Source organism: Hyaena hyaena, unplaced genomic scaffold (assembly GCF_003009895.1).
Source record: "Hyaena hyaena isolate Hyena2069 unplaced genomic scaffold, ASM300989v1 scaffold_1294, whole genome shotgun sequence".
Taxonomy (NCBI): Eukaryota; Metazoa; Chordata; class Mammalia; order Carnivora; family Hyaenidae; genus Hyaena; species Hyaena hyaena.
Genome location: NW_024081927.1, coordinates 181816 through 197702, shown reverse-complemented (window position 1 = coordinate 197702; position 15887 = coordinate 181816). Strand labels below are relative to the sequence as shown.

At 38.0% G+C, this 15887-nt stretch overlaps 1 protein-coding gene across 7 annotated transcripts in view; it reads right to left on the bottom strand.

Annotated features, from left to right (window-relative positions):
* Positions 1 to 15887, bottom strand: part of EPB41L4A (erythrocyte membrane protein band 4.1 like 4A) — a 260908-nt gene that overhangs the window by 107140 nt on the left and 137881 nt on the right. For all 7 annotated transcript variants that reach the window (XR_005526708.1, XM_039223213.1, XM_039223216.1 and 4 more), the window contains exons 4-5: positions 8563 to 8641; positions 336 to 433 (exon numbers count right to left, since the gene is read on the bottom strand). Coding sequence is in view for 6 of the 7 variants with exons in the window: in XM_039223213.1 (XP_039079144.1) it covers positions 336 to 433; positions 8563 to 8641 (177 nt within the window). In the remaining variant the exon portion in view is untranslated. The remainder of the gene's footprint in view (positions 1 to 335; positions 434 to 8562; positions 8642 to 15887) is intronic.

Below are 15887 nucleotides of genomic sequence, written 5' to 3'. Positions count from 1 at the left end.
CACATCAGGCTCTGTGCTAACAGCTAGCTCAGACCTTGGAGCCTGTTTCAGATTCTGTATCTCCCTCTCTCTCTGACCCTCCCCTGTTCACACTGTCTCTCTCTCTCTCAGAAAAAAAAAAAAAAAATCAATGCTATTCCTGTCAATTTGACCTATGACAACGGATATGTAACTGGCTTCACTTGTACATCTTCTGAAAGGACACCGATTAAAACCTGAATCTTGACTAAATATTGTTTTAGGAAAATATCATTTGATAGGAAGGATTTTAATACATAAACTTGCTTAAAAAAAAATTCACATTTTTTTTCTCAATATGCGTCAGTGGAACCTACACTGGATGGCATATGCTCCCAGCTGAGCAGCGACATTGACAGGGCAGGGCAGCCGGCCCTGAAGGACATCTTGCTTCACCTGCAAGAAAAACTGATACCTAAAAGAGAAATGGAAAAAGGAGATTAATGGTATCTTACACTACCCAGCCCTGAAGTTTCAGTCTCTGATAATTACAGCAACAGCCAATCATCTTTAAGGAAAATAAAACCACTTCTGTGCTTTTATGAGGGGGCTGTCGAGTGAACAGGAACTATTTCAACACACATAAGCAATACAGCGTAGTGGCTCAAAAGTGCAGGCTCTCGAGAGACTGGCTGGATTGCAGCATCCCAGCTCCAGTATTCATGTGGGCAGCCGCCGACCATCTCCAACAGCCAATGTCTGTACCTGCCGAACTGGGACAGTGAAGTGTTTACACCTCATGAGGTCAATGTGGAAGTTACATATAAGCTATTCTCACCATTCTCATTATTACCACTGCCACTACTACTATCACATCGCCTTCCTGGGAGGAACAACCTTTATAATGTGTTACCTACAGGCTAAAACCATGAGTACAGGACAAAAAGGTCATTATAGTGCAGTTCCATCAATTCTCATGCCCCTTACTTATGGCTTTCCTCATTCCATTCGGCTAAAACAAACCTGTTATAATAGTGCCATCCACTGTCCCAAATATTGGTAATATAATAACTTATTCTAAGTGTTTTACATAAAATAATTTATTTTAAAATAAGGTCAATACTATTATTGTCTCCATTTTGCAGAATGAAGAAACTAACAAAGAGATGAAGTAAAGTATCTTGTCCAAGATGTCACAACTAGTTAAGTAACAGAGCCAGAACTGGAACCCAGGCTATCCAACTCTAGAACCTCTTAATCAGGATGCTATGCAACTTTGGCTAGCTTCTTCTCCCATCCCCCTCTCCGCCCCCCCGCCCCCCTTCAGTCTTTCTGCCTGTGGAGTAAGGGTGAGAGAAGTCAGAGATATAAGAACCAATACAATGAGCCATCAACACCATCCTCAGCCACCATCACCTACAAAGCAGGCATGCATTCACACACTCATGCCCCAGGCTGTCCTTTGTAATTTCTCTTTCTTTGTAAGCCAAGTCTTGATGTCACTGGGAAGGGCAGGAAAAGGACAAAGGAAATGAATTATAAAAGTCAGATGTATTAAGTTTCTCTTCTCCAAATGCTCACATCCAAAGGCCATAGTGAGGGAATCCAAATGTTAGTTATACTCTCCTTATTTCTAGAAGACTGGTACCAAGTTTGATTACATCCACAAGCTTAAGAAATAATGCTCTTAACACCTGGTGTTTCCTGAATGCCCATTTCAGAAAACAGTACCACAGTCTTGAGATATCCAAGGAACAGAAACCTACCAACAATAGGCAACCCTGGCACACACATTCAGTCACTCAATCTGTTGCTTTTTGGACTCCATACACTTCTCTCCATCTTCCGGTCCAGATCACTATCCACTGGATTTCTAAAACCTTCAGTGTTCTGCCAACATTCACACTTGACTCTCTTCCAAACAACCTTCCCAAGAGGTAAATGAAATTCTTAAGAGAAAAACAGGATCACATCACTCCCTTGACAAATAAGACCTTTAAAATTTTTCATTTTGCTTTCCGAATAAAATTTAGATCCTTAAGAGAGCTTGTGACGTGCGCACCCCCGTCTTGGAGTGGCCTGCCTCAGTCTCCTCTGCAAATGGGCTCTGTGGCCTAGCAGAGGCCCCATCCCTACCCTTGCCACCATTGATCGCGCACCAAGGCCCACAAGAGGTGGCTGCCCCGGTTCCCACAAACCCACAGGCGACAGGACAGCAGTCATCCCTTCTGGCGGCTCTCGCTCCTGGCCACCCATCATTATTACCAGTGCCACCAAGGTTCTACTTCCAGTAACAGCTCCTGGGAAGTACAGGGCATCCTGGGGAAGCCACCCCTTACCACCTGGGTCTCCCCAACACCAACCCAGGTCCTGGTAGGCAAGCTTCTTTTTCAGGAAGTCTACTCTCCAGTCCATGGCTACAGTGTTGGGAGTCTCCAGATTGCTCAGAATCTCCCCAGGCCTCCAGCAGCACCATTATATCTGTGACTTGGCTCTGGAGGCAGGAGGAGGCAGCCTGGTGGCCAGCCTGGCAAGGCAAACCTCTGTCCCCAGTCCTGGGTGGCCACCATCAGCCACCAGGCTTTAGGAGGTGCTGGGCTCATCAGAGCCCTCCCTTCTCCTCCCCTCTGCTACCCACTCCTAGGCAGGAGGAGAAGCTGCAGTGAGCAAAAGTGGTTGTTGGATTCTTTTATAGCAAAACACCAAAAAGGAAGTTGAGAGAACCCCACTCTTTACTCTCCAAGCCATACTCAAGCCTTCCTGACACCCTGTAACCCTGTGGCTTGCACCAAGTGAAACATAAACTACAAACAACCAGTTTAAAAATAAATCCTTGGAAGACTTTTGCTTCTTGCGCCAAAATCTCTTGCCATTAACCAACAACTATCTCTACTCCCTAACTTGCATTTACTTTTCTAGCCCTGCTTAACTACTCCCCATACCTGAATGTTCATTTTGGGTATCAAATTCACTTTGTTATAATCATCTTGAGGAGGAAAAAAGCAGAGTAAAGTACTATTAGCAGAACTCAAATACAAAAGCTTATACACGGAAGAGACATTTTGCCAGAATTACTACTGCTTGCTGGAAATTAACATTTATTTAGCTATATTCTCTTTCTCTATTGTTAACTTGGAATTTCTTTTCCCGAAGTGTATTTTTTTTTTAAAGGAAATGGGTCACAGATGCATATTTGTCTTGTTCTATTAAGACTTCTATAACATCTGACTGAACAGTCAAATCGCTTGCCAAATACAGAAACAGAGGGACCTAATCCCACAAGAGTTTGCTTCAAAGAGAAAAGGAAAGAGAAACAGAGGCAGATGGAAAAACAAAAAACTGAAACAGAAAGACAAACAGATACAAAGAAATCGACCATATCCCATCAGTGACTGTAGTCCCAGTACCTAGGTCTGGCACATAGTAATCTCTCAATAAATAGTTGTTGACTTGATGGATGGATATACACATGAATAAGTAGACAGATGGCTGAAATGGAAAAAACTGAACACTCTTTGCTGTTTCTGAAATATTCACAAAGAAAAGAAAAAAGGACATCTGTTCAAACTTCTCTGGACAGCCTCCCTTTTAAAGATACTACAGATCTTTAAGTCACTGCATTAAAGAAAAATACACTAAAATCAAAAGACAAGTAAACTATTTTTAATTAAGAGTTTGCTTAATCTTTATCACAGCAAGCATCAATTAGTTTTTTTATAAGACAAATTGATGATACAGTAAAATTGTATTTTCATATGTTAAACAAATATTTTATCATTATGTCAGGGACTATTATAACTAACTGCATATAACCTATTTAGTCCATTTTAAGGGACTTGGTGTGCAATTTAATATTTTATTTAAATCACAAATTTAGAGTTGGGGAGTCTTTCCCTCTGTCACTTTGATGAAGGCTATGATTGGATGCTTGGGTCCTTTATATCTGTAGTTTTTTTAAAAAATATTTTTATTTATTTCTAGGAGAGAGAGAGACAGTGTGAACAGGGGAGGGTCAGAGAGAGAGGGAGATACAGACTCTGAAACAGGCTCCAGGCTCTGAGCTGGCAGTCAGCACAGAGCCCGATGCGGGGCTCGAACCCACGAACCGCGAGATCATGACCTAAGCGAAAGTCGGATGCTTAACCAACTAAGCCACCCAGGCGCCCCTATATCTGTAGTTTTAATTAGGGGGAAACTGCAGGCCAGTTTGCCTTGGATAGATCTTCTTCATGCCTGTTATATATGTGTAACTATTAATAGCTCCTCTCATCATTCTCCAAAGTGTGAGGGTTTGGATGATCAACTATACCGTGACCCTGGTTACACTGTACCCCTATTGGAGAAAAGGAAAATGCACATTAAAAATGATCCACTTAATAAAGGAAGTTTTCCAGGCATTCTGGTGCAGAGGAGGCTTCATAAAGCAGGTATTGGCTATGTTTTCATGTAAATTAATATCCTGGTATATATACACTGTCTTCCAGGATAGATCATGAGCCTTGGAGTATAAAAAAGCTGGGTCTGTTGTGGGGATGAGCACTGGGTGTTATATGGAAACCGACTTGACAATAAACTATCTGTATAAAAAAAAAAAAAAAAAAGCTGGGTCTTCTACCCTGTCCACACTTAACCACACTACACCCAGTACAACACAAGTGAAGGGCTTAAAATGCTGGCTTCATGGTTTTCTGCTTACCTGACATTCACTGAAAAGAGCTGAGTTTACACCAAGGATGTACAAGCTGTTGAGCACCATTAATAATTTAGCAAGTATCAGAGGCTTCCTTCAAGAAGGGACAGAGATACCCCATTCTTTCCAGAGCTCAAACACAAGGTTCCCTGAGATTCAGTGGCCAAAGACATGCTTACATCGACACGCCTGAAGCACACCGTCCGGTGACATGGGACCCTGGTGAGGAAACAGCAATCTGGGGACGGGGAGCAGTTTGATTTCAGTGCCAGGTGAATTTGACACTGAAGAATCCAAGAGGAGAGTAGCTACCTACAGGGAAGCAGGATTGTTTTCTGCCTCCCACACAGAGGGAACTAGCATGTGATAAGAGCCTAATCATTTTATATAAAACTTTAATGTGAAGGACAGAGGTAAATGTTTATGATATACATAATATTGAACACTGCGGGGGGAAAATGGCATGTACTGCTTAAGAAGGAGAAAAATAGTAGAGGAAGCACACACTGATTCTCAAGAAAAAGTGACAAGATTAGGAATAACACTTATCTCAGAAGCATAAAACTGATGATTACAATACAGAAACAAGTAGCAATAATACCACCTTACATTTGTATAGTCCTTTAAAGTTCACAGATTTCTTGTGAATCCATACCAGAATTAACCCTTGTTTCTTCTCTGCTGTATTGAAGACCCTTATCTTCACTTAGAGGAGACAGAGACTCTGGACATGAACATGTAGCTGCAAGCCACTACTGGTAAAGAAGCTAAAACAAACTCATCTTCACAATGTGAAAAATAGGGATTGCCATATTAAAATAATAAAATAAAATAAATAAGCTTAATGTCGGTCTCCAAAGACTACTCTAAAACATTACAAAATAAAATTAAAAAACCAAATGCCTATTTTTAGAAGCTAAAAAGTGTCCATTATGAATGAATCATCTGCAACATTATTTTCTTTTTTAGAAACTGTTCTTAGATCCTTGAAGGTTCAGAAAGATTTCAGTGACATCACAGATAGGGTTGTCCAGCAAAGCAGTGCACAGTCTCTCTGTCCTCTCTCTCTGCAAGACTGAAATTCTCTCTTTGGTCACTAGTGAATCTCCTTGGTATTCAGGGCACTGGACACAGTTCTCCATGTAGTTATTAAGTGAAGGGAGGGGAGTGAGTGAGTTCTGTCCTTACATACAAATTCAAGAAATGGACACAAGAGGACAGTTGTAGGAGAATTCATCATTAAATGAACAGGTATACCCAGAAAGTTGTGACTGGCGGACTGACTTTAAGCTGGAAGACCCATCTCGGGGCTCCAATCCAAAATGGTCTTCTCCTCTGTAATTATTTAATTATCAATGATTTAAAAACATAAAATACCTATCATTATTTGTAATTCAGCTACCCCTACCATCTATGGAACACTTAACATTTTTGTGTTATGGTCAGTACTTGGCCTGTATTAGTTTATATATTCCTTTCATCATCTTTTTGAAAAAATACTTTAATTCATTTTTGCAGATGAGAAAACTGAGACTTTAAAAGGTTACAAAGTTTTCTAAGTTTTCTCAAATTTACACTGCTAATGAGTGGCAGAGCAAGGATGCAGACCTCAGCCTGTCTGACTCCAAAGCCTGTCTTCGTGTGATACTTATCAAGTGTGCAGGGGATACAGAGCTATGAATGAACCAGAATGGGTGGAAGGCTGTTGTAATATTTTGAATCAGAATTAATAATAGGTTTAACATATACCATGAGGACACAAATGATTTAAAGAGCTGACGAAGGGAAGAGACTTTAGATAGCATTAATTTTCATATCAAAATTTATGAACAACCTAGGAGCCAATACAACAAAGGCTAGAACAGTTTTCCAGAGAAGTGAAGCAAGATAAATGTTCAACTTGCAAATGCTGACCTAAGTATACTTTTCCGTTAAGAGAATATATTGGGAGATTTGGGGTTTGGGTTTTAGTTTCGCTTTTACCAAAATTATCTCATGCAACTGACTCCCTTTTTAAGGTCCATTATACCTATACATTTAAATCAACATACTTGTGCAAATTAATGACTTTATCTTCAGGACATTCTAAAAATCAGTATGTAGTGTTATATTGAATCATATTGAACTTACCTAAGTTCAACTATATGCTCTGGGCAACAAAAATAAATTAGTTAGATCATGGCTACTAGCTGGAAGCCAACTCTGTAATCTGGTTCTTAGCTACATGACCTGGTCTAATATGTGAGGAAAAGGAGATTGTAGTGATTATGCTGTGAGGTTGTGTATTACCCACAAATCCATACATTCTGCTAATGAGCTGGTAGTAGATTCTGAAAGGAAATTTCTGTTCATAATATTTGGTGAACAGATTTAAAATAATGCATTCTAAAACACTCATTTCCCTCTTCATGAACAATAAATCGAGTATCTTTTGGAACCCAATCTTTACTTAAGACTGCGAGAGCGAGGAGAGAATGAAATAGTAAGCACTACCATTTATCAAGCACTTACTGCCCCAAACACAACCAATGAACACAAGCTTTATATTATTTTTAGTACATCATTTCATGTTTATAAAACCTTATGAGACAGGTATACCTCCAATCTTACAGGTGAGGAAAAGTGAGACACAGAGAGGTTACTGAGAACCTCAAAACGAAGGACTTTCCTGATATTTTCATTAAATGTTACTTCCTTGCAATTTCCTAATAAGTTACAAAAATGGGTGTGTGTGTTTGGGTGTTTACTGCTTGGATTCAGTTCCCCCATGAGGCCACAATTCAGAAATCCTTCAACTGCAAAGACTATTCATGAAGTTCCAATGTAAATATGACCTCTCTCCTTAATTCCTTCCCAACACAACGGCCCTTCCCCCATAGAGGTGTGCTCCCGGAACAGCTCTTCTTTATAAAGTGGTCCTCTATAAAGTGGTGATGGAAGAGGTGAATGCAGCGTGGTGCAGTTCTAAAAATGAGGCCTAATTACAGCACTCCAGAGAGGCACAGGAAAGATCCACTTAGCCTGCTATCTTTTCACTCTGTGTGTGCAGTCTGGAATCAAGACCAAAAAAGTGTAAGGCCAATCATGAAGGAATGGAATAGGAACAAAACCACAGTCTACCTTTATTATCAAAGACACAATTTCCAAGGTTTTGAATAATGCATTCAGCTTTCCTTGAGCCAATGATATGGGTTCACTAGGAATACTGACCACTTAAGTCAGGGAAAATGCTTTTGTTTGCTATCACGTGCAGTTAGGTTGCTAGCGGAGTTAAGTGAAATCCTAACACTACTACCTGCTCTTTATAAGCCACTTTCAAATGTTGGCATGGACTATTTTAATCATAAAATCAACAGCAACTTGAAATTCTGCCTTAACTGAAATAAAATATTTGATGACAAAGGTGAAAGAATACACTGTGAAACCTTGTTGGGGTTTTTTTTTCCTCCCTTATACTGAAAGCAATTATCTTTTCATTTCCTATGGAGATAAATGAAAGCCCTGGACATTTCACATTTAAGCTATAACCAAATAAAGAGAAATAACTGGCTCTTCAAATTTGTATTTACATATGCAAAATGAGTATCAAAATATCCTTCTTTTACCAGTTCAAATGGCTACTTTCACGGGACTACAAAGGCTGAATGCAGCCTTCACAATAATGATACAGAATATCCCATCACAGCAGATGCAAAATCTATCATCATGTCACCCAGGTTCATGCCATTGTTCACACACATCTATCATCAGACACTGATCTGCCTCATGCAATGCTAGTTTAAATTTAACTCTCAGTGGAGATGCATTACAAAACAAGGTAGACACATATCCAAATGTCTGACCCCAGTTTGTATTAAATAAAGCCTTTGTATATGCCATACGTGTATTGTTCAAAAGTAAAGTCAATACTATACCTGGTTATTTCTTCTTTAAGCTTACATGGATCTTCAGCATAGAATTTAATACCAAAATACAAAGTATATGGAGGTCCAGCTAAAATAAGAAATAGAAATTAAATTTTATATTACAAATTAGTCAAAGTAGAAGTATATCATACAACTATTAAAAATTACACTCACCAAAAATATTTACAAATTACATATTAAATAGGGGTAAATATCCAAAATAGGTGAGGAACTCCTATAAGTCAATAGCAAAAATCAAATGACCCAATTTAAAAATGGGCAAAGGACCAGAATAGACATGTTTCCAAAGAAAACATACAAATGTCCAACAAACACATGAAAAGATACTCAACATCACTAATAATCAGGGGAATCCAAATAAAAACCATGAGATATCACCAGACTCCTGTACGAATGGCAATTAGCAATGACAAAAGCGTTGGTGAGGATATGGACAAAAGGGAACCCTTGTATACTGTTGCTGGGAATGTAAATTGGTTCAGCCGTAATGAAAAACAGTATGGAAATCCTCAGAAAATTAAAAAGAGAACTACAATATGATCCAGCAATCCCACTACTGTGTGTTTATCCAAAGAAAATGAAATGAGGAGCTCAAGGATGTATCTGCTCTCCCATGTTCATTGCAGCATTAATCATAATAGTTAAGACATAAAAGCAAGGTGTCCATCAGTGAATTAATGGACTATGTATATATATATATATCCCATAACACACACACACACACACACACACACACAATATGGAATATTATTCAGCCATAAAAAAGAAAGAAACCTTCTCATTCGAAGACAACATGTATGAACCTGTAGAACACTATGTAAGGTAAATAAGCCAGACACAGAAAAAAACAAATACTGCCTGATCTCACTTATATGTGGAATCTAAAATAGTCACATACATAGATGCAGAGAGTAAAATGGTGATGGCCAGGGACCTGGGAGGGAGAAATGAGATGTTGGCCAAAGGGTACAAAGTTTCCGTTATGCCAGATGAATGCTTGCTGGTGATCTAATGAACAGCATGGTATTTATGGTTAATGATAACACACACATACACATATGCACGCAACTATGCAGAAGTGATAGATAAGTTACTTAACTTGACTGTGGTGATCTTTTCATGATATATACATATATTGAAACATTAAACTGTGCACCTTAAATTTATATAATTTTTATATGTCAAAGGTACCTCAATAAAGTTGCTTTAAAAATTACACTCATGGGGTGCTTGGCGGGGGCTCAGTCCGTTAAATGTCTGACTCTTGATTTTGGCTCAGGCCATTACCTTGTGGTTCCTGGAATCAAGCCCCACATCAGGCTCTGTGCTGGCAGTGCAGAGACTGATTGGGATTCTCTCTCTCCCTTTCTCTTCCCCTCCCCCACGCACACATGCTCTCCCTTCCTCTCTCTCTTAAAATAAATAAACTTAAAAAAATTATACTAAGAACTTTTAGACACCCAAGAAAATATAAAATAAAAGATAGGATTGAGAATTCTGTAACAGTAGGACTTCAACTATGCATATATCTATGTAGGTATATATTTATGTGTTCATAAACACAGAAAAAAAGACAAGATCAAATATATTGAATGTTGCCAGTTCTGATCTCTGGTTAGTGAGATTACAATTTTTTATTATTCATAATTTCCCTATTTTTTACATTTTATACAACATACATTGTTTATAATAAAGAAAAATTAATAATAAAACAAATGGCTTTTTAAACTACCCACCTGTTACTATTGCAAAAAGCACAAAAATAGGCATCTGTAAAAAGTTAATACAGAAAATGGATATAGTATTCAAACTTAAAGGCTTAGTAGCAGGTGGACCATTTATGTCAACCACAGGAAGTATATATATGGTACCATGTGACTGTTTAAATGGGGGAGAGGGAGAACTCTATGTGCTGATTGGGAAAGATTACTAATCTAGTACTGATGGCAGAAATATGGTCCCCTTTGTGAAAAAGAAAGTTATTAAAATATGTATTCTGCCCAGACGAACATACAAGAAAGGACTAACACTGGCAAACTTTGGTAAGAACTGGAAATGTTTTTTCCACAGGTTTCATAAAGTATAACTGAAAAATTAAATTGCAAGACATTTAAAGTATGCAGTGTGATGATCTGCTACACATATACATTATGAAAGGACTCTCCCTATATAACACATTCGTTCCTCACATATTTACTTTTTTTCCTTTTTCTGTGAGAACACTTGAATTTCACTCTCAGTAAATCTGATCATTTTCTTTCTATATGTATCTCTCACCTTTTTAAGAAAAAAAAAAAGATCATCAGTGAGGCTACGGCTATATGGCAGGATTATAAGCATATTTGTCTCATTCCCAAACTTTTCTGAGTCTAAGAATATGGGTCTTTGAATTTTATTTATTTATTTATTTATTTATTTATTTATTTATGTTTTTTGGAGAGAGAGGGAGAGAGTAGGGGAGGGGCAGAGGAAGGGGAAGAGAGAGAATCTCAAGCAGGCTCTGTACTCAGCATGGAGCCTGATGGAGGGTTCGATCTCATGACCCTGGGATTATGACTCTGAAATCATGAGTCAGACACCCAACCGACAGAGCCACCCAGGCACCTCTAAGAATGTGTTCTTATATATTTGAGAAGACATTTCTCATCTCAGTCATTTATTACACACAGAAGAACAATGTGGACAAATAGCAAATATATATATGAAATAAAGCTGGAATTGTACTTACACAGGGAAACAAAATATAATTCAACATTCATATTGTGTAAGAGGACACAAGCCCCTTGGGTGCCAACAATATCATATCAGGTTCTCACTAGAAATATTTCTATTTCAGAGGGTCTGAATCTAACAAGTACTGTTTCCAAAACTTCTGCACAGTTTAGTAACTAGATCTTATATTAAATCTGTTTTAAAATGTATTTCTTACCTGGTATATTAATCAATGGTCATAATTTCTAATTTTTTTTTTCAATAAAAGCTCTCCCACACAAAAAAAGATGTCAAGTAGACACATCAGTAAAAATATTTCCACCTACATATTGTGACCCCAAGTCTCTGATACTGTATAACTGACACAAAGTAATCCTAGTCTTTCTATTTTCATTTTTAATGAGTAGGAGAAAAAGGGACAAATTTAGAGGCTAGGGAAAGGAAATTAAACTGAACAGGTCATAAAGCCTTAATGCATTTTTAATATACAGACTTTGTTATTACTTATTGTTATTATGACACACATGTGCTGTATCTGTGGAACCCCAAAGCCCCGTTCCTGGCATACAGAAGTTAATCGACAATAGGGCCTTGCTCCTCTCCCCTTATCTATGCCTTTCTGGACAAGGAGTTCCTTAAGATAGAGCTTTTTTAAAAACTGAATTAAAAAAAAAAATTTTGTTATAATCTTATCATTAGAGTTGATTCCATATGTTTGAGGTCTATGATCATTTAATCACTATGTTTATATTTCTGACAAATACGCCTTTACCCCTGAACATAGGTGTCAGGGAGGCACATATTATTAAATATTTAGAAGAACCAGGAAGTCCACCGTCTGCTGATCCATCTCTGTCAATCAGGCTCTGTGTTGCTGAGCAGATGGGTTTGCCTGTGCCTGCAGGCCACGGGGGGCCTGGGACCTAGGGGCTGGGAGGAGCACAGATGCTGTGGAGACAGTGCACAAAGGGAAGAAGGCCCTGTCCAGATTCCAGAGTTGCTTTTATTCTCTGCAATGTGACAGATTACACCCAACTGACCAAGCCTAGCCATTTCAAATGTGCTTAGTGCTGAGCAGTTAAGCAGAAGTGTGAAAAATACACAATTAAAAACACTCAGTTTTGGCAAATTTTCTTTAAGGACTTTTGGCCAAAATCAGCCCTCTACTTCCTACTTGCATATAAAATGTATGTGTTCTAAATATAAGGCATCACTATAATTTGAATACATTTGATAATGTATAAAAATATTTCATAAACATGTGATTTTGCACAACCACCTGGTAACATAGGGAAGATAGGAGAATATCTAAAGTGGCAAATAATATGTCTAAGATCACGAGGTTGAGAACCAAGTTTCCTAATACCTAGAGTCCAGTGCTTTCTGGTCACTGTTCCTTATAGCCTCTCAGGGAAAAGAATTATAATACCTTCCAAGTAAGCAAATGCTTTCATACACATCACCGTTTTATAGATCAATCTAAGACTATGGATATGGACACTCTGGAGCCAGGATATGTCTGATCAGATATTTTTGGCTTCCTGTTCTAAGACTGACTATCAATATTAGGCACTGATGAAGCAAACTCCTAAGTTATTATTATCTTGAATCTCTGTCTTTCAATAGAATCTACCTTCAAGAAATCTTCCTGTAAAGTTAATACTGTTTACTTTAGCAAAAAATACAAAAGACTGAAAATGGAAATACTCTACTATACCTTTTGTGACTAAATTTCAAAGCTTTAATAGTAATAAGTCTTCAATGAGAAGCATAAATAAATCAAGACTCACCTATGAGAATCCTGGTGATTAGCAAATACTTCATCATTTTTACAGATTTCTGACTAACCTACTTGAGGCATGAGAGCCATTTTCCTTCATTAATTATCAAATTATTTCATGAGATTAAATATAAAGTTTATGTATTCTTTAGTTACATCATCTTCCTTCACTATCAGTGTTTTGTTCTTACCGTACATCAAATTTTTGATAGTAAGTATTTATTTAGGATTAAAAAACAATTATACAGATTATAGGTATTTAAAAATTTCTTCATACTATGTGAAGAAATAAATACTTCAAATGTACTTAGGAACACTAATCATGCACCTTAAATAATTTAGCTTTCTTTATCACTTGGATAGAAATCTCAACTTATTAATAAAAATCCTGTGAGTTTGTTTTAAAATAATCATTCCTGATATTTTTCTAATTTTTAAACTGGTATTTTTTTAAGTATTTCGCTCAAACAGACAAGACAGATTTACTGTATTTATTACTATACCTGAATTTTGGAGGGAAAGTACAGATTTCTACATCCGGAAGGATGGCACTTTTTAAATTGGAATTCCCACCATTTAAATGCAGATACCTCATGGAAGTTACCTGCATTCATACCTTGTTGTATCTTCATCCCTCCCCACCTGGCCTTTAGTAGGCAGCTCATGCAGGGAAAGTACTAGAAACACAGAGGCACCGGAAGTCAGAAGACTTCTGCTACCAACTAGCTTCTCACCCATGGCAAGTTATGAACGACTTATGAATTAGGACTTACTCCTGTGTAGGCTGAGTAAGCAGAATTTGGTGATGTCTAAGGTACATATTTTGAGGGTTATTTGTCACCCCCACAGGCTGACAGCAAGCCCCTGTTTCTGAACTGGTCTCTTGGTCTCATCCAGAAGCTGGCCCCCTGGCAGCTGTGTTTGTATCAACCTTGAAGAAGCCCAGGTGTAGCTGAGCAGACTGAAGTGAGCTCCTGACTCAAAATGGGGTGGTCAGATGAACCCCTCCCATAGGATCGGGGACCTGCATTCAGAGACAGCTTATGGCTAGAGCTGTAACCTGGAAACTGTGAAGGCTTCCCCCATACACATGGATAAACACAGAGAAACAGAAATGGTGCTGATGTTCAGTCAAACAGCACTTGCTGAGTTCCTGACAGTTTTGTAATTCTTAGTTCCCAGTTCCTTTCTGAGGCACAGCTTTGTTCCTGCCCTTCGGGTTCGTGAAGCGACCAATTTTATCACCAGAAATAAGCCAATAAACATGTGAAATACAGATTCAGAATGGGGACAGGGGAGGGTCATACAGGCCCAACAAATCTACTACATCTTATTAGAAATGATTTTCATATAAAAGCAAAATGGTTTTTTTTTGTTTTGTTTTTTTAATTTTTCTTTTCATTTATTTCTAGGAGAGAGAGAGAGAGACAGCGTGAGCAGGGGAGGGTGTCAGAGAGAGAGGGAGTCACAGACTCTGAAACAGGCTCCAGGCTCTGAGCTGGCAGTCAGCACAGAGCCCTATGCGGGGCTCGAACCCACGAACTGTGAGATCATGACCTAAGCGAAAGTCGGACGCTTAACCAACTAAGCCACCCAGGCGCCCCAAAAGCAAAATGGTTTAATAAGTATAAAGTTTCAGTTTGGGATGATGAAAAACTTTTGGAGACAGTAGTAACAGTTGCACAATAAATGTATTTAATGCCACTCAAAAGTGGTTAACATAGTACATTTTATGTTATATATTTTATCATATTTTTAGAAGGATAATTAAAATATAACTACCTTTTGTATACTTAAGGATCACATGTATGTGCACACGTGCATATACTTTTATAAATAAATATCTGTGTTATGGAAATTAAAGTTATGGAGTATAACCTTAATTATACTCTCAGTTACTTAATAATAAGATTCATATTGGTAAAACCAAAAGGTAACCCCTATAAATAGATGGATCCTTTCTGCAGTCAAAGAAATCTTTCAGGACACAAGAGTAGTCCTTAATTACTGCCTCAGCAAATAAGAGTGTGAATGACAAAAGCACCCTTTAATCCAAGAAACTCAAGCTCTTTAGAAGATCAGATGTCCATAAGAAGATGTGGTTTATATATACAGTGGAATACTACATGGCAATGACAGAGAATGAGATCTGGCCATTTGTAGCAACATGGATGGAACTCGAGGGTATTATGCTAAGTGAAATAAGTCAGGCAGAGAAAGACAGATGCCATATGTTTTCACTCATTTGTGGATCAGGAGAAACTTAACAGAAGACCACGGGGGAGGGGAAGGGGAAAAAATAGTTACAGAGAGGGAAGAAAGCAAACCATAAGAGACTCTTAAATACCGAGAACAAACTGAGGGTTGATAGGAGTGGGGGAGAGGGGAAAATGGGTGATGGACATAGAGGAGGGCACTTGGTGGGATGAGCAATGGGTGTTATATGGAAACCAAACTGACAATAAGCTATATTAAAAAAAATAAATTTAATTTAATTTAATTTAATTTAATTTAATTTAATTTAAAAAAAGATCAGATGTCTACCCTTTTTTCCAAATCAATGCTGCTCTACTTTTTCTGTTTTAAGATGAAATTTTAAAGACAAGAAAATTTTTGAAATCACTGACAAGGACAGGCATACATAAGCCAAATTCAATATTAAGATCCACTCAGATTCTTTACAACCTAAAATTTATTCAGAGTTTGGAGTCAGAGTCTGGCAATGAACACAATACCCACTTCCATATTCTGGTACTTGAGTACTAGTACTCATTCCTGTAGTACTAAAGCATATTTCTGCATCCAAGTAATCACGGACATT